The 23082-nt window shown below is 36.6% G+C and overlaps 1 protein-coding gene across 7 annotated transcripts in view; it reads left to right on the top strand.

Annotated features, from left to right (window-relative positions):
• LOC110829914 (uncharacterized) overlaps positions 1–23082 on the top strand; it is a 540512-nt gene that overhangs the window by 134835 nt on the left and 382595 nt on the right. For all 7 annotated transcript variants that reach the window (XR_015533587.1, XR_015533586.1, XR_015533588.1 and 4 more), the window contains exon 2: positions 15522–15634. Coding sequence is in view for 1 of the 7 variants with exons in the window: in XM_087342645.1 (XP_087198771.1) it covers positions 15547–15634 (88 nt within the window). In the remaining 6 variants the exon portion in view is untranslated. The remainder of the gene's footprint in view (positions 1–15521; positions 15635–23082) is intronic.

The following is a 23082-nucleotide window of genomic DNA, read 5'->3' as shown; positions in this document are numbered from 1 at the left end:
GTATCACAGATTTTTCGATAAGACATTGTACTGTCGCTCTTGCAGAATTTTATGCTCCTTTAAACCTACTCGATGCTAAAAATTAGACCCTATAGAGCCTTCTATCATAAATTAAATAGGATGTTTGGGAATATATTTTGCTTTATCGCGGTTTAATGTTCTTAATGCGCTGGTAAAAATAGAAGCAGCCTATACTTATTCAAGTGAAGGCCAGAAATAGTTAATCTCGAAGCTTTGGTTTTAAGAAAGTGTCTTGAAGACGTAAGGAGAAGTGGAGGCATGAGTTTTTAAAGTCGCGATAGATGAAGGTGAGCTGTCGCTTTACTCCAGTTCCCTTTCGGCCGAGAGGATTGTTTTACGTAGGTCATCCAGCATTTAGCAGGTCTGAATAAAATCACGGTACTGAACCTTAATATTATTGGTGTCCTTTTCCTCCTCCACGCTTCCTGATTCTTCGTAATTGTCTTAAAAATCTTCGTCCTTTCCCCACAACCCAGCAGTGAAAGTTTAGTGTCAACCCAAGAATAAACAAGAAGTTTAGTTTTAGTAGTGTGCTTCTCTGTTGTGTTATCTTAAATTATCTTATAATATGCGCAAGTATAATTGTTATTTGCCAGAAAAGCTGTCCTCAAAGTGTAAAAGACTGTTTCGCCTTTTCTAGTACAGCTAAAGAACGAAAGGGTGAAGCACTGTAGTGGTTAGGCCTTTATTTCTAAAGCACGACGCGTTCAGCCAAGTGGAATTCAAGAATGAAACGGAGATAAGCAACCGGTGGCTGGCTTCTTTTGTGCATAGAGGCAGATCAATGTTTTCCAGCAAATGGGCGGTGTGTGTGTCTATTGGGGGAGGGGGAAGCAGCAACTATGCAAAATAGGCATTAGAATTACATTTGTGAGAATAAATTCAAATTTATTTCCAATCGACTTTACACATTCCAAATCCATGAGCTTCGTAGTTTAGTAAAGTGCTGAATTTTTTATACCGAGAAATATAAGTAGTATCCAGGGAAATTGGCGAATGTTTAAAATAAGAATTCAACATTCAGAGACTGGATACATACGATAGATGTATAGATGTTTCAGTCAATTTATGAGTCATTGGAAATGGTCACAAAATATTTGAGGCTTCTTGCTGTGTAATTATAAAATTAAAATTACAACAAAATCTCTTGTTTTGAATTTTGTATTTATAGTTTATTTAACAATAATTTTTTCAGCAGCTCGAATTTTTTATTTTGTGGTCTGAAACAAAATTAATCTGATAGTTTTTTAAAAAAAAAATGGTCGTGTCTTGCGGCATTTAAAATAAATATTTTTAAATTACAGGTAGCCCTCGATTTGCACCGGTTTAATTTGCGCCTATTCAGAATAACGCCGATTTTGAAACCAGCAAGTCAAAAAGTAAAGAAAAAATTTGCTATTATTTATAACGTTTTGCATTGTATCTCGCACTGATTCTTATAATAAATAGTAATTCTTACATCGCTGATTTTGAATAAAAATTATAAATTCAGTCATCTCTGCAATTACATATGTTTCGTTAACTCGAATTTGCTCCAATAAGATTGATGAATCGGTGAAAGCTGTTTGTGAAATGCAAACTTTTGCATATGCGAGTTTGCTTTTATGCAATTTCATTCCCTGTGCTTTAGTGCTGGGAACGCATGTCATTGACTTCCCATTGATTTAAATTATAAAAGAGTTTCAATTTACGCCGGTTCAGTTTATGCCGGTTCGTCCAGGAACTCATTCCCGGCGTAAATCGACTGCTACCTGTACTGCAATGACGATTGAATTGACAAAGCCACTGTTAAAATTGCTTTATTGCCAGTCGATCTTCCAAGGTATGCTTCAAATAGTTATCACACTGTTCAACAGATGGTGCTGAAGTTGCATATTCTGCGTAGCACTTTTCCTGATTGTCAGCTGTGTCTCCCCTCTTCTGTCCTCACAAACACGCTCCGCCCATAAATCAGATCGGCTCTCTCTCCATTCTCTCACTCTCTCTTTCTAGCCGCCATGTTGACAAGATATAAACAAACCATAAATCTCGACATTAAAAAGCATGCTCTCTGTCCCTCGCCTGTTTAACTGGCTGTAGCTATGTTGTAGTGATGCCCTCTCGTCTTTCAGCGACAAAACATTTTAACAGACACTTGCACCAGGAATTAACTAACACATGTAGACCCACATCCGTCAGCATATACGGGTGGAAATGATTTATACGGCTGCATGATATGGACAGTAGAATGGAAAGCATTTCTCTTGCCATAGGTGTTTCTCCCAGTACTCATAGAAAAAATAGAAGGAAAAGTGAATTATAAATTATGTATTTTAATCGATTTATCTTTTCTTTCGGACAATTACATTGACGTCATTCCTTCTCAATTATGACGTAGAGTATGTATATTTACTTCTAGATAGGTTTTAGGTACTTAGGAGAGCGACAAATGTTTAAAGCGAAACATGTTAATTAGCCTAATATTCCAACGAAGGTGTTTGATATACAGGCCTAACGAATACATTTGCTGGGTTTTCTGAATCCTGACATTAAACTGTTAGCTCATTGTTGCATGCATGTAAGTAGCAGCAGACGTGACAGAAACAATTGTTAGCTTGAATCTAGTTGTCTTCTGAATTGTGGAGCCATGTAGTATGGCAGATAGGAGTTGGAGACAGGATTTTGTTGGCCCAAGACAGGGTCCGATAAAGGGCTTTGGTTAATTCGGTGATGAACCTTCGGGTTCGGTAAGCCATCTAGTTAGTTAGTTAGTTAGTTGTAGTCTGGCAGAAGTTGAACAGCGTTTAAGAGGTCCTTGCTGCCTCCATCCTCAGGGCGATGAGTCCATCATCTTCGTGCTCACCCCGATGAGGCAACGCATTTCATGTAGGCTACATGTGCAGCAGACCGATGTCTCGCGTAAGGGAAATGCATCATTTTAATTTCACGCCAATGACGTACTCTTGTATTTCATTTATGTCGTATCTTAGAATAGTTGTAGCATAGACATGTCGGAACTTACCTTTGTGTAGTAAAGTATATTCTTTTGTTCTTATTTCAAGGTTTTTAAAAATTTGTCTTGGAATTATTTTCCTGGATAAAGAATTACTACATAACCAACATCTAGTGCAGTGTTACTTGATATGCTTTTGTAAAATACTCTACTTCATGATTTGTTTTCTAAACCATTTGATTAAATTAATTAATTTCCCTGTTGCCACTGATGATGACCTCTTGAGGTTGAAACGCGTTTGGCACCAGTGTCTTTTTTATGGCGTTTATAGTTTGTTTGTTTGCTTATTTTATGTACTACATAACAGTTAATCAAAATACGGATTTTTCTAAAGTCCAGCTTTATGGTGAACATAATACAATTTCTGTCTTTTGGCTTTTCGTGATTAGGTCAACGATGATGACAATTCTTTGTTCCCAGTGGCGGAACATAAATTCAGCACTCAGGTATAAATATGACATTGTTTTTACCCGAAGCCGCTGGTATAAATTATAATTTTATATTTTTGCCGTTGTGTTCAACAGGTTCATGCCAAATTTTAAGTAATATTAGGACATATGACTACAGGAGAAAACTGAGTTGAGCGGGTTATAGCAATCAAGGGGGCAATGAGAACTGCATAATTTGGTCGTAGAACCTCGCAGAGAGTCGTAGGTTGGTGAGTACTGAATTAAAGTGGCTTAGGTGAATACAGTTGCGGACTTATGTGAACATAATAAACTTTCAGGTTCCTTAAAAAACCAGGAAATTTCTTGACTTGGTTAGTGACTATAAGCTTTTGCGAAGAGACTGCTCCATGTAGCTAGTTATGGTTACGAAAGCAGATCATAACCACTGTACTTCGTTTCTGAAGACAATTATTAAAGTCTCTGATTGCCTTGACGATGAAGGCAGCAAGCACCTCTCCAAACGCACAGTGAACTTCTGCCAGATTGTCCAGCGCAACAAGCCAGAACACAATCTTCTTAGAGTTAGATTTGAGGTGAATTAAGTTAATTTGGAAGTCAAGTAAGGCCTACTTTAATGTACTTAGCCTCTGAGAAATTGAAAGAAACAAAGCAAACGATTTTAGGCTGCATGATCCTGTCTGACATTCTACCTAACTTTGGACTGCCACAAGTCACAAGAAGATTTCTTTGTGTTGTAAGAGTTGATTGGTTTTGCTGTATCTAGAATTATCTATTTTGAATATCCCAGGTAACATTTAGACTCCTTCGGATTTAAACATTCTGACTCGGAGTCTCGAAGTTGGAATGTTGGTAGTACTAAAAATACAACTTACAAATCTCGCCTCATTTCGAATGTTTTACAGATCAGTGTTTGTTGTAGAATCGACACGGAGCACTGCGGTTTAGTATCGTTCTGGTCCTACCTGTTCAAGGCCTATCGTCTTCTTTTGACTGTAAAGCTACCAAAAACGATATCAGAGATCATCATACTATTCCTCACTGATTATCATAAACACCTAACAGTTCACCGCGCATGAAAAAGATACCTCTAGGATACTCTACTTCATAAATAGAACAGATTGTCTGGAATAGTAGATATTATAGTGCAAGGATCGCAGTTTACCTTCCAGCAAGATTGGGTGCCTTTCAAAAACTCTATATTATAAAATTTATTCTCATGTATTTTAATGCGCGGGTAGGACGTATAGAAGATGCGTCTTTGCAATCTGCGTATGGATATTATAAAAATAAATTATGATTTCTAGTAAATAACTATCCAGATCTGATAGCTATTTCTTGTCTGCCCTCTGTGTTTAAACATCGATCAACTAAATAACGTCAATTTTCCTTGTGTTTTGAAAGGCAGTAGGCTAAAGGCTAGAAGAAAAAGAAGTAATAATCAGTGAAAGCAGTAAGGGTAAAAGCGGGATAAGTTCATTTGAGGGACGTGAGTTACGGGAATAATATGATGTCTAATTAGGAACGGACGTGCTCCAAGGCACTGCACGCCACGTTGAATGTGCACCACTTTGTTACAAAATGCATGCATCTAAGAACCATTAACCGGAATTGATGAATACATAAGAAATGAAAACTAGAACCTAGTAACTAATTGCATAGAGCATAGTCCTTCTTCAGAAGCTGATGGTATGTTCACGTAGCTAAGTATTTCTCGGCTTTTTATGTAACCTCAAGATTCATACCGTGTTCACAAGAGTCCTATGAATCTAATCTGCACCTTCCAACATGATTTTCTTAAGACCCATTTTAATATTACACTCTCTCCTATCCACACGCAGGTTTTTCGAGTGGTCTATTGTCGCCAGGCTTTCCTCCCCTAATTAAAGTTGTTTCCCTAATAAATAACACTCCAATTAAAGAAGGAAGAACCAGTGAAACATTACATTTATTTTTTTAGTTTGTCTGTATTAAGAATCATGGCGTGTCAGTGTGAAAGTACATGCACCATCAGAGGTGTTGACGTCTATGATGTGCCGCGTTGACATGAACATCGTTCATGGTCTTACGTACTCTTACGTGTGATGTTCATATAGATTGTAAGATTTGAGGTTTTCACAGCGATGAGTATGAAGATTTCTGTCTTCTGGGTTGTTGCGCTGTGTAGTCTGGTCGATGTTAACCAACGTTTCAGAGGTCATACTGCCTCCGTCATCAGGGCGATGAATTAGTATGAAGATTTCTGTCTTCTGGGTTGTTGCGCTGTGTAGTCTGGTCGATGTTAACCAACGTTTCAGATGTCATACTGCCTCCGTCATCAGGGCGATGAGTATGAAGATTTCTGTCTTCTGGGTTGTTGCGCTGTGTAGTCTGGTCGATGTTTACCGACGTTTCTGAGGTCATACTGCCTCAGTCATCAAAGCGAACACTAAACTTACTTTTAATTTTTATTAGTAGTTGTGAACTTAAACCGATTTCGCATGAATGAAGGTCTTCTATATAGCGGAGTCAACGTATAACGACTGTCCGTCTGCCCCTTTAAGATGCACCACTCGAACTGTCTTTATAATTTCATGGTCGCCGGTGAATCTTGATTGAGGTTTCTTGACTACAATTTACTGCAAGCGCTTTTGTACCTTTGTTCTTTTTCTCTGCGTCTTTGTTTCTTTCTTTCCTCTTTATTTTTTTCCCTTTAATCTTTAGTGCCACTACACTGACGACACACTCACGCTCCGAGCCCGTACGCTTGCTTTCTTATTGTCGGACTCTGAACCATTTTTGTTCTCACGTTAAGAATAAACGTAGTCAAAAAATTAAAAGCATGCCAATTTTGAAATGGATTTTTGTTGTCGCAATAGCTAATTATAAAGTAGATAACAGACACCTCTGTACGTAAACCCGGATTCGAATCTCATCCCGCACACTGGCTACTGATATGTTTTTTTTGTGGCTTTCGTGAGTTTGTTTATAAAATGCTGAGATAGTAGCTTAAATTAGGCCACGACTTTTTCCTCCCATATCATTTTTAATGCGTTTGTCATTAATCATACTATCACTCGATGCTGTACAACTTGAGCTATTGACACAGTCGTTAAATAATGAAGAAAAATTAATAAATACATACTTTATTTTCTCTGATTTGAGAATCCTGTTTATTTTTAAGAAGAGTTTCTACAAAATTTGCAGTTTCTCACTATGCAGTTCACTCAACCTACCTATTATTACAGCCGTATTTAATATGATTTCTGCGTGTTCACGTATGTCGACCCGTTTAGAAACTCTTGTGTCTTACTGTCAGTTCATTTCACTGATGGAATATAGATTACACATATGAAACATCAATAATTCATTTAAGTAATTTTGTCCATGCTCTACATACTTTTCATGACTTAATAAATATGAATATAAGTTTATAATTTATTTATTTACATGTTTGACTTTAGATCATCATTGTATGGAAATCTGAATACTCATTCAATATTCATCTTTGTGCTTTTATATTTATTATCATTAAATTTAACACTGTTATAGGAGACCTGAGATTTTATACTGACTATGATAAGTAGTTTTTAATTTGTGTCCATCAATTCTCTGTTCACCACATATTATATAAAATTAAGAAAAATTAGATGAGCAGGGAATTTAGTACGCAAGGGAGAGCCGATAAATACTTCAAAAGTTTGGTCGGAAGATCATAAGGGAAGTGACCTTGGTAGATGCACAGTTGGAGTGAAAGACCTAAAATATGTCTTAATTAAATATATATATACATATATGAAAACTTTATGAACATGCTTGTAGGCCTGCCGTTGATGGACGATTTTCTATTCTTTACTGGCTTGAGGCACAGTGTCATTTTATGAACAAAACGTTCCATGCAACGGATCAGCATTGGACTTATGCCGATTTTGCACTATAGGCAGCGCAGGAGAGAGATAAAGAATACTAATCAGTGTCTTCGAGTGTGTTGCAATCTGTACACCAGATAAAAATATGTAAAAAGAAAATCTATTTTAGCGAGCAGGCTAGATTTCAGAATGTTTCTTATTTAAAAATTCTGTTACAGAATGTCTTAGAATGGAAATGAAGATTTTATGTACTCGAAAAATTTGGAAAGAACAGAAAATATTTAATTTATAAACTGCTCCTAGCATTGAGCAGTACGTATGCCGGAGTAAACCGATGTGTTATGGCTGCACTTGTGAGCAGCTACCCTTAGCTGTTTGTTCTATTGTTTTTTCTTTTGTTTTGGTTGAGGTGATGGGCCGCCAAGAGAGAACCTCTTTCTTGAGATCGTGACCTAGCAGTGGTGGTAATCTCTGATCAGTGGCGGGCGGGAAGTTGTGATTGGTCGTGTTCTTGAGGAGGGAAGCAAATTATATTCGTGTACAAAAACACAAGTGATGCACGAATGTGGTAGACACGAAGGAGAATCTTAAGGGCGAAAGACTTTGGAGGATGGAGGGAAGTGAAATAAGGAAATAAGATGGCGTTTTGTATTTGTGTACAGTCAGGGCCGAAATTAACGACAATAGTTTAAAATTGTAAAAACCGCATTCAGTGACTAGACGTTTCTTCGCATGTCGAACAAATGGCAATAATTTTCCATTTCTGAGCTGAAAACATGATTATCGTATTAGCGATTTTCCATGGACCGGTAAGATAGCAGTTGAATTTCTGGGGATCGAAACCTGCACCATGTATCAATTTTAGTCAGAAACATAAAGAATCGTCAGAAAATATTGTTTTTAACATTTCAAGCCTGAACATGGAAATAGCGGTCTATGTTTCGCCAAAGCGTTGTTATCTCCTGTAAGTCCGCACTGCTTTTCTACTCCGAAGACCAACTCGACAATACTCAGGCTTTGTCGTTTGAAGGTTCGAGAGAGTAACTCGTGACAACCTACAGACATCGATAATATTTTGTCTATTTTTCTAATTTACAGATGCATAAAGTAAGCTTAGTGAAGTGAATAAGACCACGATTATACTTCTAACTATAGTTCCAATTGAGCTGCAGCTTGGAGTGTCGTGTCTGAACCTTCGCTTAAATTAAGACGAAGAAACGTTTGAAATAATTTACCTTTTTTGCTGGGCACATGATGTGACTGCACTTCAGCTATTTTCATCTTATGAGCAAACCTTACGTTTCGAACGACGTCTGAGTTTACAAGAAAATGAAACGGGAAGTATATGGTTATTGTATGTTAAAATTTCTAATGCAGATTCTTTAAAACAATGTCATTTGTTTGGCACAGTTATGTACCTTTAGAAACTAATTCTCCAATAAATTAAGGGATTTTATTCAGCTAAATGAATATGGTATCGTATTAATAATATTATTCTGCTTTATATTTTACTAAATAGGATCTCATTTCTGACAGCATATTTATTTTATAATAGGAAACCGTTATTGCATGTGCTGTTTATTTAGACGTGTTTCACTAGCTTATACGTGTGAGTTATTAGAGTTGTTGTAGTCTATTAATTATTCCTATCAAACTTAATAACGTAAACGTTTTTCAATTAGTAATTTTATATAGAGTCATAACTAAACTTAGAATGTGAATGTCTTCTAGGTTGCAGCGCCGTGTAGTCTGATAGAATTTTACCAACTTCTCAGAGGTTTTTGATGCTGGAGGCAGCAACGATTATTTGAAACGTTGGAAATCTACCAGACTACACGGCGCTAAAATCCAGAAGACAGCCATATTCGTACTCACTGCCTTGAGAACCTCACAACCTAATAACTAAACTTTATCGACCAAATTGAAGCTTGGTGCTAATTGGACAACACGAGCTGCCACTTAAATGTTGATCTGTGTGTAGATCTATATAGTAGATCTAAAATATTTTAGATAAAATTTAAAACCACCGATAACATGAATGTTATATGTTACGTGCATTGTGTGCATATAGCATGTGTGCTTGATAATGACGAGAAAACTAAAGTCAGCTTCAAGAATACGTGCGCCGTGTACTTTGCCAGTCTGCGTGGTTACAACGGAACAGAATCGTGCAATTTATGACGCACGCCTGTACGTGATCAGCTACGCTGTACGGTTCCCAACTTCCTCGGTCCTTCCGCAGTCTTGCGACTATTTTAATGCTGGGCGTCATTAACACTGTTTTTCATACATGAAGTATCTTCCATAAGTAAGCAGTCGAGAAACGAACGATCTTCCGCGCTTTTTCTGTTTTCTGTTGTGCTGTCCTGTGTAGGTAGAAGCCTTGTGTAAGGATGGTCCCCCTGTCCGAGGAGTCCTGCAAATGTTGCAATTGGTTTCTGAATTGGAACAGCCAAAAACTAAGGTTTAACGCATAAAACCTGAAGATCTAGTTGCCTAAGAGACAAGCCAGCTCCTCATGTAGCCAAGAAATTTCCAGCTTTTTATATATGCAAATAATATCGTCGTACTTTCACAAGAGCCCGCCACTGAGCCTTCTTCAAAGCAGCGTGGATCCAGCCCACATCCTCAAACCATCTTCTTTATGGCAACTTTTAATATTATCTCTTCATATACGCTCAGGTCTCGTAACTGATCTCTTCTCTTTAGATACTTCTAATCCTTTCATGCGTGCTACACGCCCCATCCAGCTCATCCTTTGTCTACTTTCCAGTGAAGTAATTTTTATTCGTAAGACTACTTATGTGTCGTATGTACAGCTTATTATTATTATTATTATTATTATTATTATTATCCAATCTATTCACCATTTTATAGGGTATTTACTTCTATGTATCCGAGACAAACCTTGCCCCTGAGGTACATAGTACAGCAGCTATTTCCGAAATACATTTTGTTTTTAATATGTGTTACGTGTATTATATAGTTTTATTGTGAGGGATGACTATATATTTTACAACAGCGTCTTTCGAATGATTTAATATTATTAAAGAATTTAATTGTTTTATTTTTATTATCATTAGTTGCAATTTTATTGTGTATTTACTTCCTCCGTATCAATGTATATTATATACTGCTTGTTTTATCTTCTATGCTTTTATTATGTTCGTGAGCTTATCTCTGTGCTGTATCTGTATTTGGCCATCAGGCTGTTGATACAGCACACAAATAATAAAGAATTGAATTAAATTGAATTATTTTATTATTCAAATCATGGACACTATATAGATTTTTGGACATGTTGAGCGAAGTCAGTGTCTCCATGGAGACACTCTTTCTGTACAAGAAAGGGTCTAGTGATTGTTATGATCTTAACTAAGTGTATTATTTCTGTGTTTGCCTGCCATTGCCTCCTCGCTAATGGCAAACACTTTAATATTATTGGATTATCATTATTTATTGAAGCCAGTAGTTCGATATACAGGTGGCATTTTATCTTTCACATTTCACCGGTCTAAAATACATCAAAATATTAGTTTCGTCTATAATGCACATACATACAAGGCATGTCACGAGTCTCTTGTTTAAAGTAAAGCCGAGCTCTTCGGGAGTGACACTGAGAGTGATAAATAGCTGTTTTAGAGAGCAGACCTTACCATAGTAATTTCTATAATATCAGCCATTACTCAGATCTCTTCCTTATTTTATTTCCTTCGATAGTCGGTGTCACAGGCTTTAAGAGTGTTGAAAGACATTTTGAACCTTAAAATCGCATCAATTTCGTTGGTTACTGATGAGCGTGAGTAAAAATAGAAGAAACGTGACTGATAAATAATTCAACCACGGACGTTTGGAAAATAAGTACACTTTCGATATAATAAACTAACATCTCTGAAACACTCGTTAATATCTGTAACTAGATTTCATCAAGTTTTTATCTAAAATATACAGATGATAGAGTACTCATTTATTTATTTGGGCTTAGGGCTGTGTCTCGTTATGTTTCTTTATCCAGTTGTTATGAGATTGTACTGGAGTTTCAAGTTGTGAATATTAACTAAAATGATGTCTTTATACAACAGAGTAGCTCTTAATGTCTGCATATAACTAGATTTTAGTGTCTATCAACAGTGTAGTGGTACGAGAAGGGAAATGAGAACCTGAAGATGGGTTTCTAAACCCGAAACATGTCGCATATGAACTAATACCACGATATTAAACGTCCTTACACGCAAATTATAATTTGCGTGTAAGGACGTATACAGTAATAACATTTCAGTTTACCCAATTGTGTTGAACGAATGTACAAGTAACGATGCATACTTTTGTCTGGGAGTGTACGTCATGGAGGAGGGATGGATAGTCCTGACATTATGATGGCGGAGATCGAGTTGGGCTATTTAGGTAATTACAGGTTACGAACCATCTGTCGTCCAGATAGCAGAAATGCCAGTCGGGCTGGTTACCTCCTACCCATTCCTTCCCGATATGTATGCGCCTATAAAACCAGCCACATGATCATGTCTTGCATACTATCATTATCATTATTCTTTCCCTGCGATAAACATCGGCTGCCCCTTCTTCGTTCTACGTGTAGTGGTATAGCCTATCATGATTGGTCAGGAGTAATAATAATACAAAAAAGTTTCCTGTGCTTATATTTAAGTAAAAAAAAGAAAAGAAAAAGAAATGCCTTTCATGAACAAAATAGTAATTGTTCAGAAAATTGCCCTAAGAGGACTAAAGTGACTTTAAACTTTACGTAATATCAGAATGTTTCCAGGTTAATTATACGGCTTGGATCAAATCTTAAGTAGGTCTATGTGGAGTACAGAGAACAACATTCCTGTGATTAACTTTGTCTTGATTTGGTTTAAAGCAATTCAGTGTAGGTTTTACGACAAACATTTAGTAATTGTAGAAGGATATTGTCAGACCTCCAGGAGTAACATGATGTTTTCTTATGGAATTCGTTCTTTCTCATTTTTATTTATTCTCCTTAGTCTTAAGGCTATTAAATTTATGTTAAACTTAACAATGAAGTGTGAAACATGAATCGAAATAAATCACCTTTGGATAATGGAACTATAGTATTTCAGGATTTGAGGCGATTTTCGACAGAAACAGTACTATCTGGTCTTACTATTTGACTTCAGAATTAAGTAACAACTTTACCAACAATTTTACTTGTTTCCGTTTTTACCACATTTTACTATAAGCAATATTTTACGAAGTAAGCCTTTAATTAGTTTCCAGACTTTTTACTATAGGCATTATACATTTACTAAATACAACCATTGCCTGCGAAGAAACATATTTTTCTGCTAAGTATTTTCTTATTTGAAGCTGTGTGCATTTAAATGGAGACTAAGCGACAAAACTGCATTCGGTAACGGAGAAAGATTTTAAATATATTCGACAAACAAGATGACAGAAATTACACAATTGAAGGAAACTGGAAAGACAGAAGTGTTTTATATTATAGATTAGCCAGTTTTACTAATATTGAATTAAGAATGTAAAATGTGCGATGAAAATTCTGCCGACTGTCATTTAATGACAACTTCAGTAATAGTAATTCTTCAGTCACATATTTATGACACAGGGCGAAGATTGGAGCTGTACCTTAATTTTCCTTTGCCTTTATAAAACAATTTCTCTTACTCCTATTACATTTGATTTGCAATTTGGAAAACTCGTATTTTAGCACCTGATTTGTCTCTAGGAGATTCTAATTAATCTATGTGTAGTTCTGTGCACTTTATTATTAAATATTAAACGAAAGCAAGACACGCTGAATATATAACAGCCTAATCAATTATCCTTGGGTCGTGTTTTTTCTGTGATGGCGGTTACATTTTGCCTAGATACGATGCAAAAATAAACAAATCTGCTAAAATTATGAACACAGAATTTGTTTTTCGTTCTGCAGTGAGCGTTTTAAATAACAAGCTTTGCATTTTCTGTTTATTACAGTTACATTTTGTTCATGCAAGAAACGGTTGCTAGCAAACAACACGCACACACACACACACATACGGATATACACGGAGCATGGCACTTAAAAACTGGTAGACTGTTTTCTTGTGTTTAATTTAAGAGATTTAATTTTTCGTACGTATTAATTACCAGGATTTATAATATTATTGGTACTCATGACGGATCCAGCCCACATATTCTGTTTAATAACGATATTCTACAAAGCGTCCTCTTATTACGTTTACTGCCTGATATACGCATGCTTTATAATCATCTAACAGAAACCAGTTCTGTTTCGCTTTAGGTATGTGGGCATAAGCGGATGTTTAAGATACAGGAAGATTACCGAATGCAGTAAAGAGGGTTTTAATATGATTGTCTTTGGGATGTTGCTTCGTGTAGTCTATTAGTTGACCGACTGTTTAAAGGTGCTGATGCCTCCACAGTCTGATTTTCCTGTAATCACGGAGGCAGTAAGTACGTCTGAAACGTCGGTCAGCTGCTTCCAGATTACACAGCGCAATGTCATAAAGACAGTCGCCTTCATATTCACCGCCATAAGAACCTGAAATCTCACACGGTAAATAGGGTACTCTGTTGATGAGTTATAAAATGTTATCACGCTCTCCAAAGGTGTTTATTGTATTTTAATTTGCTCATTAATAGTACAGCGTCGGATGGCATTCTGACTATAATGCGAATCGAAATTGTGAATAAAGTCGAAGGGAGCAGTATTTGCTCCGCTTGAACGTTTGCTTGTAGGGTCTGAGGAAAACAATGAATACCCTTATGATAGTCTCTGCTCTCTGGTAGTCTCTACAACACGATAAGAATGAAGTGATTTTGGAACACTGATCTGCTTTGTAGTTCCTTGAAACGTCCTCAAGACGAGGCTTAGAATATCAACAAGGTAATTTTTTTATCTATTTTGGAAATCAAGGAGTAATTATAAAATTAGTTGAAATATGTAAGATTTAATACGAGGAAGTTAAGACGGTTTTATAGAATCATATTCACATTCAAGTTCAGCTGTTCATATAAAGTAGTTTCCTTTTACAGAATACCTGCCTTGCTTGAAACAATTGAAATTTAAAACACTAAGCATCTTCTTCCGAGAAGACGTTGTAAATAGGGCGAATTTATTTTGTGAGTCCTTTTAACTTCACTTTATTTGGTATTCAGTTGTGAATTAGACCTACTGTGAAGTACTGAATTCGAGTCGCTCGTACATTTATTAATGTTAATTATGCGAAATATCAGCCAGTTATAATATTCACCCATTGTAATTTTATAATTTGTATTTAACTGGGAACAGACATTTTTTAAAAAAAAATATTACGTCACATGATTTCAACCTGTCCAAATTGATTTCTGTCATTGATGTTTTGGTTTCATGTGATCTATACGTCGTGCCATAGAAAACCTTCACCTGCATGGAACGTGGTTATGTTATGAATCGTGCAACTACAATAGGATGTCATAGTATAAATTCTACTTATTATGACGTCGCGTTAATTATTTCGCACACTATATTTTTGGTCATTAAGTACCTAGTTCCTAAAAACTACGATTATACTTCGTTACAATTCGAATTGTGTGCCATTGTTTCATATTGTTTCTGTAAAGCCTTATATTATCAGATCAGGCGTGTCATACGACCTACATCTTTAAATAACATGACCAAGTTTCGTTCTTATCACTTTCTGACTTAAAAATTAGATTTATGACCGTGTTATTACCATAAGAACATAGCTGTCGTCATCACAGATACATTTTTGGAATTTACGTTAATAAAGATTACATATTTTCCAAGGGGTTTTATCACTTAAGTCTCTGTGACAACTTCAGATATTATATAATTCAAGTAAGGAGTACAGCTACACAACATTAAGACACCATAATTGTAAAGAAAGAAGGAAGTTTTATAGGTAACTTATTTGTGAATACCCCGGTATATTTATAATATTATGAATATATATGCCACTCATCCGCGCAGCAGAATTTCCTGGGCTGCCTCATTCGCATTCGATACGTCCATCCTCGACGTATCAGAAGGCGTCGTCATCATAATAATTGTGACGCAGGTAATGATAGAGTGAGCTTCTCTAATAACACGGTATGAGCTCAGAACATGGTCGAGGCCTTGAGGGTCCCATGGCCTGGACTCTTAGCTTCTTATTGGTTATGCATGAATCTCCATCCTGGTAAGCAAGATGGCTGCATGATGAGTGTGATGAAATGGAGACTTAATATAATTTGCATGTATTGTTGCAGGTGGTAATGGTGATGCAGGGTGGAGATGCAACTTGTGGTAGTCAAGATTCAAACCCAGGACCACCATCGTTCCTGTCTTGCTTCTAACACACCACTGAATCCAGTAGTAATAAGTGAGTATGGAGAGAATTCTCATTGTTTGTCATATTGATGTGTTCTATGCTTTACAGTTTCGACAACATTCGAGATTGTAATATTTAGGCTATACGCCTTTAAAAAATTATTGGCTTACTTCTGTAGAAAAATGCGTTGAAATTAACGAATTTTGAATTTACGAAAAGTATGAAATAGGATTTAAACAGATCTGCGTCATAATAGCAAATCTCATAATATTTAAGTCATATCAGTTAATTAAGAGTGATATCATCGAAGGCCAGGTTGAAGGAAAGCGAGGACTGGGAAGAAGACTGGTACAGCTAACCGACGATCTGAAACAACGAAAGAAGATGAAGTTTCAGGAGTTAAAACGAGAAGCTGCGAATAGGGAAAACTGGCGAACTCTTTTTGGGCAGAACAATGGACCTGTCGTCAGACAGAACACTAAAAAATAACGATTAGTTAATTATTCATAGCGGAAATTGGGGAACATTTTTAATTTCTACATCCAACGTAATTGTAGTAACGACTTGAGTGTCATTGGCCTTTAACAATTTAGTTACTTATGAGCGCGATAGTACTTTTACTTTCTTGTTGCCAACCTTGATGGAAGCATTACGCTTGTCAGCGGTCTGTACTTTGTTCCGAGATAGTCGTCACGCGGTAAAACCAGACAGATGGAAACATGCGACGAAGTATAATGAACGAAATGCAATAATTTCAGTTACCCAAACCTTGCTGCCTTGTAGCACATTTTAAATATAAATATTTAAGTGCATGAGGGAAAGTTGCGTTCATTCCAGGCATCCTGGTTTGCGGAACTTTCAAATGAATTCCTAACAACGGAAAACGTGTTTTATTTTATTGAAAGCAAAACCGCGTCACAAGTCGACACGAACACTTCTCAACGACGTTACTTCCTCTCAGTATCTTTTTTATATCAATACAGATCGATTAGGGGCGCCGACCTTGCGTTATTGCATATAAAAATGGAAAGACCTTTCTTGAAGCATATATATTTTTCTTCTTTTCTTCTGAGTAACACCTGTATGTTTTTTCCTTAAGGTGCCTACATCAGGACTGGCGATTAGTTTTTATATCGCGCGCACAGTCATGGAGTGGGGAAACTGAACTTTGTTTTAGAATATTTCAGTAGAGGAAGAGGAGATTGTTTTTAGTCAATAAAGGCAGCTGCTAAGGTGCCGAAAGAAATAAAGTCAGAAACCCCGATGTAGTGTTGGAAAATACTACTTTTCTTCAAGTCACAAGTTTCCTGGACACAGTTTATTCGTAATTTTTTGTTCTTTTCTTAATTGTTTGTGTAGCAGAAATCATATCGTTTTCAGCATCGCAGTTTGTGTTCGCTGCTGAACTTCATTTTCTATACAATAGTCGTTATGAAGCCGTTTAGCAGGCATGTTTGAAATATTCACTTTCCTGATTCCCTTACAACCAAATTTCAACCGTTTTTCAACTTGTTAATAACTTTAACACCCAATACAAAGACACCCACTGAGGCACTTTTTATATTCTGCGAACTATCCGTCACTGTTTATTTATGTGTCCGCTCTCAATACATTTTAAATTTAAAATGCATGTAAAATATCCGCGTATGTGCCACTATTTTGTATTTAATCTGAAGTGCAAATGTGTTTAATTAAAAGTAATATTTTTGCGTGCTTGTGGGAAAACTGGGGAACAAAAGTTTTTCTTAAGAGTAAGGCTGAAATTCGTAAAAGGCCGGTGTGATAGATGCTCACCTCTCATGAAATGGCCCCGAAAAATCTACCTCATTTTCAAGAGGCCTTAGTTTATATTTGATATTTATAATTTATTTAACAAATGTTTAACTATCTAGACTATACAGAGTAATTAATTGAAAATGGTGTAGAATGAAGCGATCCTAGCCTAATTTAAGTTGCTATCATGGTTTTGTGTGGAAGGACTGGAGAAAACCACGAAAAACCTCTGTAGGTTTACCCATCTTCTGGGCCGAGAAATAGATTCTGAATTCCACCTGCCTGGTCTACATTATTACATAGATAAAAAGAGTCTGTTTCAGCCGATCTAACTACAAATATGTATATATGTGATTATGTAATGATAAAATATCATAAGAGCAATTTATCTCCTGGGTTGTAACGTTGTGCAGTAAAGTTTAACGAAGTTCCATAAGGTACTTGCTGCCTCCATCATCAGGTTTCTAATCATCGCCACGGTGATGGAGATAGCAAATACCTCTGAAACTTCTGCAAACTTCTACCAGAATACACGGCGCTAAAACCCAAAAGACAGCCTTCTTGGAATCGTTTATTGGTGGTTTTCACTGAGAGCAGACTAGAACCACCAGGCCAAGGAGAAAAGGACAAGTCTCAACAGACGACCAATTATACGCGCGTGTTTAAAAGCGCCGGTAGCGTCTAGACGCGTGGAGAATCGAATGACCGTCGGAAAGGGAGACCCAAAATATTTCAAGTGAAACTCTGAGCATTACAACTTTTTCCAATTAAATTCAGCGTGTGTCGTGGAATGGAACGCCAATTGCCGCGTTGAAAACTTGGTTGATCGGCGACAAGGAGGTATTTTCTTAAAATTTTGCGTTTAAAAAGCGTATCACAGTAAGCCATTGCTGGAGTTGTGCTGATGATCGTAGTATCTGTGTAGGACCTTCAATACTAGAGTGGCTTTGAAGTTCCCCAGGGCAGGACTTCAATATTTATCAAGTAGACATTTTCTATCTTCAAGTTTACCTTGATGACCACCTAACCTTGTGTTTGGGGGACTACGTAGTGCTTCAAGGATTCGTGTGTTTACATACTGAAATGCAATCTGTTGTTCAGGCTGATACGTACCAACAATGGAAAGTTGAAACCACATAGGCTGTTACATAAATTTGAGGTCGACAGTTTGAAATAACCTACTGTAAAAAAGTGCGCTACATGCAAGACTTCTGAGATAAGATATGAGGCCCATTCAGGAACATAGAAAACAAATGATGTCCCTAAAACTGACTTACTAAGGGCAGTGAAATTTTGGAGATACAAATGAGCTGGGAATGTAACTATAATGTGTAGAACAAGGAAAGCTTATAGATATTTGCTGGGAAAATATCTTGAAAAGAGTCTACTGGGATGACCAAAAATGAGACGGAAGGATAACATCAAAACTGATAGTACGCAAATAGTAGCGCGCATCAACACGAAAAGTAGCCGGCTTATTTTAGGTGTTTAACCGTAGGATTTTGCTGCCATAGGAATGTTAGTTATAACTAAGCGTGTGAATTGTACAGCATAATCTTGTTGATAATTTCACACAGATTTATAACATAGGAACCATGTATGTGTGACGCGTAGAAAGAATAGCAAAGTATAATTTTATTTTATTTTATATACGGCTCTGAGACATCATGTTGCAGAATCAAGAAAATTAAAGTAGGAAGCTTCGTAATTTGTGCTTTTCCACCAAAAATTTTACAGGTGGTGAAGGCAAGTCGTTTGAGATTGGCATACATGTAGCATACTGGGGGTGAAGAAGGCATATAAAATTATTAGGAAAATGTGAAGGCAGAAGCCACTCGGGATATGTAGGCGTAGATGAGATAATAACATTAAAGTAGTTCTTAAAGGAAAAGGCCTAGTGTATGAGGACGTTTATTAGATTGAACTTGCTCAGGATAGGGACCGGAAGAGGGCTCTTGTAAACACGATAATTATCCTTCGGGTTACATAAAAGAAATTTTTTTCACCAGCCTAGCATCTGTCACCTTGAGAAATTAAACTGTGTTCTTGCAGAATGTAATGATTTTCTATGTTCGAAGGATGTCGCGTCTGACATACTCCCACGAGTCGCGCCTAAGTAATAGACCAGTTACTATGAAGTAGTTGAGAAACGAAGCTTCCGGGCGATCTCAGCTACTTTAAAGTTGCCCGACTGATTGACAACTGTTCCCTAAGGCTGGCATTATCTTCAGAAGCCAGTATAAACCGGACAGCATTAACACGTGCCGTCTCAATGAAACTTGTGCTGTGTTGATCGAATTTTAATAAAGCCGTCAGAAGTGCACCAGTTTGTGTATGACCCGACTTTTTATATGATTTGACGTTTTTACGTCGGCGAGTACGAAGATACTTCTCTTCTGGTTCGTAGCGCCGTGCCTCTATCATCAGGGCGTTGATGGAGGCAGCGGGAACCTCTGAAAAGTTGTTAAACTTCTAGCAGACTACGTGGCCTTAAGACCCAGAAGTGTTTATAATTTCATCATCTGTTGTTTTAATCTTCACAATCCACAAGATGTCTACCTTACGATTTTACATATGGAAACTACGTATCTGTTTGTGTGTGTGTTAACGGGAAAACTTTGGCTTTTGTCGAGGACGTTAATTTTTTTATATGCTGTATACATACGATTAACCTACATTCCCGATAAACCAGCTTGTTAATTACAAAGGTATACTTAAGCCAAACTTGTATTAGTTGAGCCTTTAGAATTTCTTCTTAATCCTGTTACACTGCTACTACTACTACTACTGGTGGTAGTAGTAGTAGTAGTAGTAGTAGCAGTAGCACTGTTACTAATTGTTTTACCTGTAACTTTCATAGTATGGGAATAATTTGGGGATTGGAAACAACACAACGCAGAAAGAAGGAATTAAAATTCGCTGTAACAAAAGTTTGATAAAGTTTGTTTGTTAATTACGTGCATAATAAGCTGTGTAAGCTGGCCACGCTGCCCAAAGGAATCGTGGTATTTGTGTTTCCAAGCAAGACCCACCGTAGCACGCTCACTTGTCCTGGTGGTGTGTTGCCGACCGCTTCAGACGTGTGATAAATGAGAGACAGCGGCCCAACAAAGTCTCACGGGAGCGTTCTTATCCACGAGGTCTGTAAGCCACCGAAACATACAGACAGAGATGGATTCCGAGAGGGAAAAATATAGAAGGAAGTCAGTCCAGTTCTGTAAGGTTTGTTTGTTAAACGCTGTTCACGTTCTAGTTACAGTAACAAATGCAGTAACGTAAGGAAAACTCCCTTTCTCCAGCGTAGTTTAAATAACTACATAGTCATTATTCGTTACTTTGTTAGTTGTAAATGGCATTTCAAATAATGTTGCGTTAGTTTCTTCTTAAACATAAGGGATATTTTGGGCGCGGTTGAAAAGTCTAATCTTACTACCAACACCAACTTTGAAACGGTGGATGATGATAGATTGGATAAATACGAATTCAGTGGAATAGGTAAGGTTATTCAGTAGTGGAAAGCATATTGTAGGCCTAGTTAGCAGGTACTACAGGTTGCAGCCCCGTCTAAAACGCCAGAAATACTTTTATGCTGGTTATTTCAAAAAACCGCAAACAATTTATTTTGTATTGTTATTGTTTCTGTCGAAATAGACTCTAATTGAAACTGTTAAGGCGTATGACAGAATTGACAAGTGTTCTGTATTCACAACAGATCCAAGGTCAAACTTATGGAGTAGGAATCACCCAAATTTAAAGTTTAATTTCTCATTTAATACCAGACATAAAATTGTTTAGCAGCTTGCTAAGTTTTAATTCCATGGCTTCTGCACACGCGCACTCGTATTTCTCACTGACAGAAAAATTGTGTTCGTAACGATCCAAAATGTATTGCATACAAGGACGAGATTACAAACTTACAGAGCTTAATAGAGGCTTGAAATCAAAGACGCTGGTCCTTCGAGAAGGGTAGAAAAATGCAACATTATTACTAAGCTGTTCCACTGAAAAAGAACATGACTTAGCAGCTTACTGAAATACCGACACAACTGATGAAGCCTGTATGTTTCTGTGCAATGCGTTTTCAAATATTTCTAACGTATGTTCTCCCCATACTGTAACAGATCATGTTTTACAGTCAAATAAAACAACGCGGAAATTATGATATTTTTACATATTTCTATCATCACTACTAGTCAGAGATACACGATTTGGCAGCTTTACCCTCGGGATATAGTTACTGGTACCTACTAGCAGGCTTTGTGAGCCCAAAAGTCTGTCTGGGCATACTGAAGAATAATAATTATTAATATATATTAATTATGATTAAAATGATGAAAACTACAGCAGCAGTTGTCATAAAGGCGTATTTATAGTAGGAGAAAGAATGGACTAAGACTTTCACAAATTCAGATGAACACACTTTTCTCAAATAGGTTTAGACTTTTTCGAATTCAAATAGCGGAAATACTTTCTTCAAAATCGATACTTTATCGATAATGTTTTCGCATTTGTGATTACACGAATTGTGAGTTATGCTGCTTTTCTGTATATTGTGAACCATTTGGAGCTTGCTACCCTCTCTCCAACCTTCCTGGAGCGCGTGTTACCACAGAAGTGCAAACATAGGAACATGATGATACAGTTTCAGAATACACATATCGTGAGCAATGTAAATACGCAGGTAAGGTAGATAATATCCTTACAAACATTGCTTCCGGATATCTGTGTGTGGTGATTAATATCTGGTGTATTCCGATGGGAGAGAGTATGTGAGGACTTTAGTTACACTCACTTACAATTCAGGTTTATCCAGTTGTCGCTACATCTCTGGCAAATGCCTACTCACCTGCAAGGGAGTCTTTGTATTATTCACTGGTAGGCCTAGTGTTTCAAGGGTTAATACATTTCTAATTTCACTTAAGTTATAATAGTAAAAAAGTTAATGTTTAATGAAATATATCATCAGGCCAGACGACATTATTGTGTAAGACTGTCCAAAAACTGCTTTAATATTTGCGTCTATGCGTTTCATATAAGAAAGTGGTTTGAAGGTTGTGGCTATCCCCAAAGCTACTAAAGAGATTTCGATTAAATTTGGTATCGAACGATATACATATTGTTCAACAAATCTTATATTAGTTCTCAACGATGCAATGTAATGTTTGCAGCTTTAATGTACCTCGTTAGGTTTTTATTAAAACTGACACAGGATAAGAAACAGTTGTCCACTGCTGGTACTTAACTAAAACGTACAAATTTTATTATAAATATTATAAAATATGTTATATCGGTTTAATTTTAATTTTTACTGGTATGTATAACTCACATCTGCATAAATTGGCTCAAAATCATGTATACATATAAAATATAGATCATGCAGTTGGAGACCTACGATATTTATTTGAAAAAGTTTTCGATACACGAAGATTTAACTAAATACGTGGAAAAATAATTTCATATTTTGTGCTAATCGATTTTTTGAAACAATGTGTTTATATCTGCAATAAATGAATATTAAGGATAATGAAGCACGAAAAATGTCAAGGAAACTTTCGGAGAAAATATTTTAGGTGTAATCCAGGATGGAGAATACATTTCTGCTATTCGTTACAATTTATTAGATTTTGTCTGTTGTCTTGGTTGTTACTGGTCCAGTTATTTACATCAGATACTCGTAACGAATTCTTGAGGTTAGTTTTTCCGCGTCTAAAAACGTAAGAAAAAAA

Source organism: Zootermopsis nevadensis, unplaced genomic scaffold (genome assembly GCF_977971745.1).
Source record: "Zootermopsis nevadensis isolate Lab colony 2312 unplaced genomic scaffold, Znev_1.0 Znev_ptg000001l, whole genome shotgun sequence".
Taxonomy (NCBI): domain Eukaryota; kingdom Metazoa; phylum Arthropoda; class Insecta; order Blattodea; family Termopsidae; genus Zootermopsis; species Zootermopsis nevadensis.
Note: the sequence above shows the minus strand (reverse complement) of the source record. Positions and strands in the feature narration are given on the sequence as shown.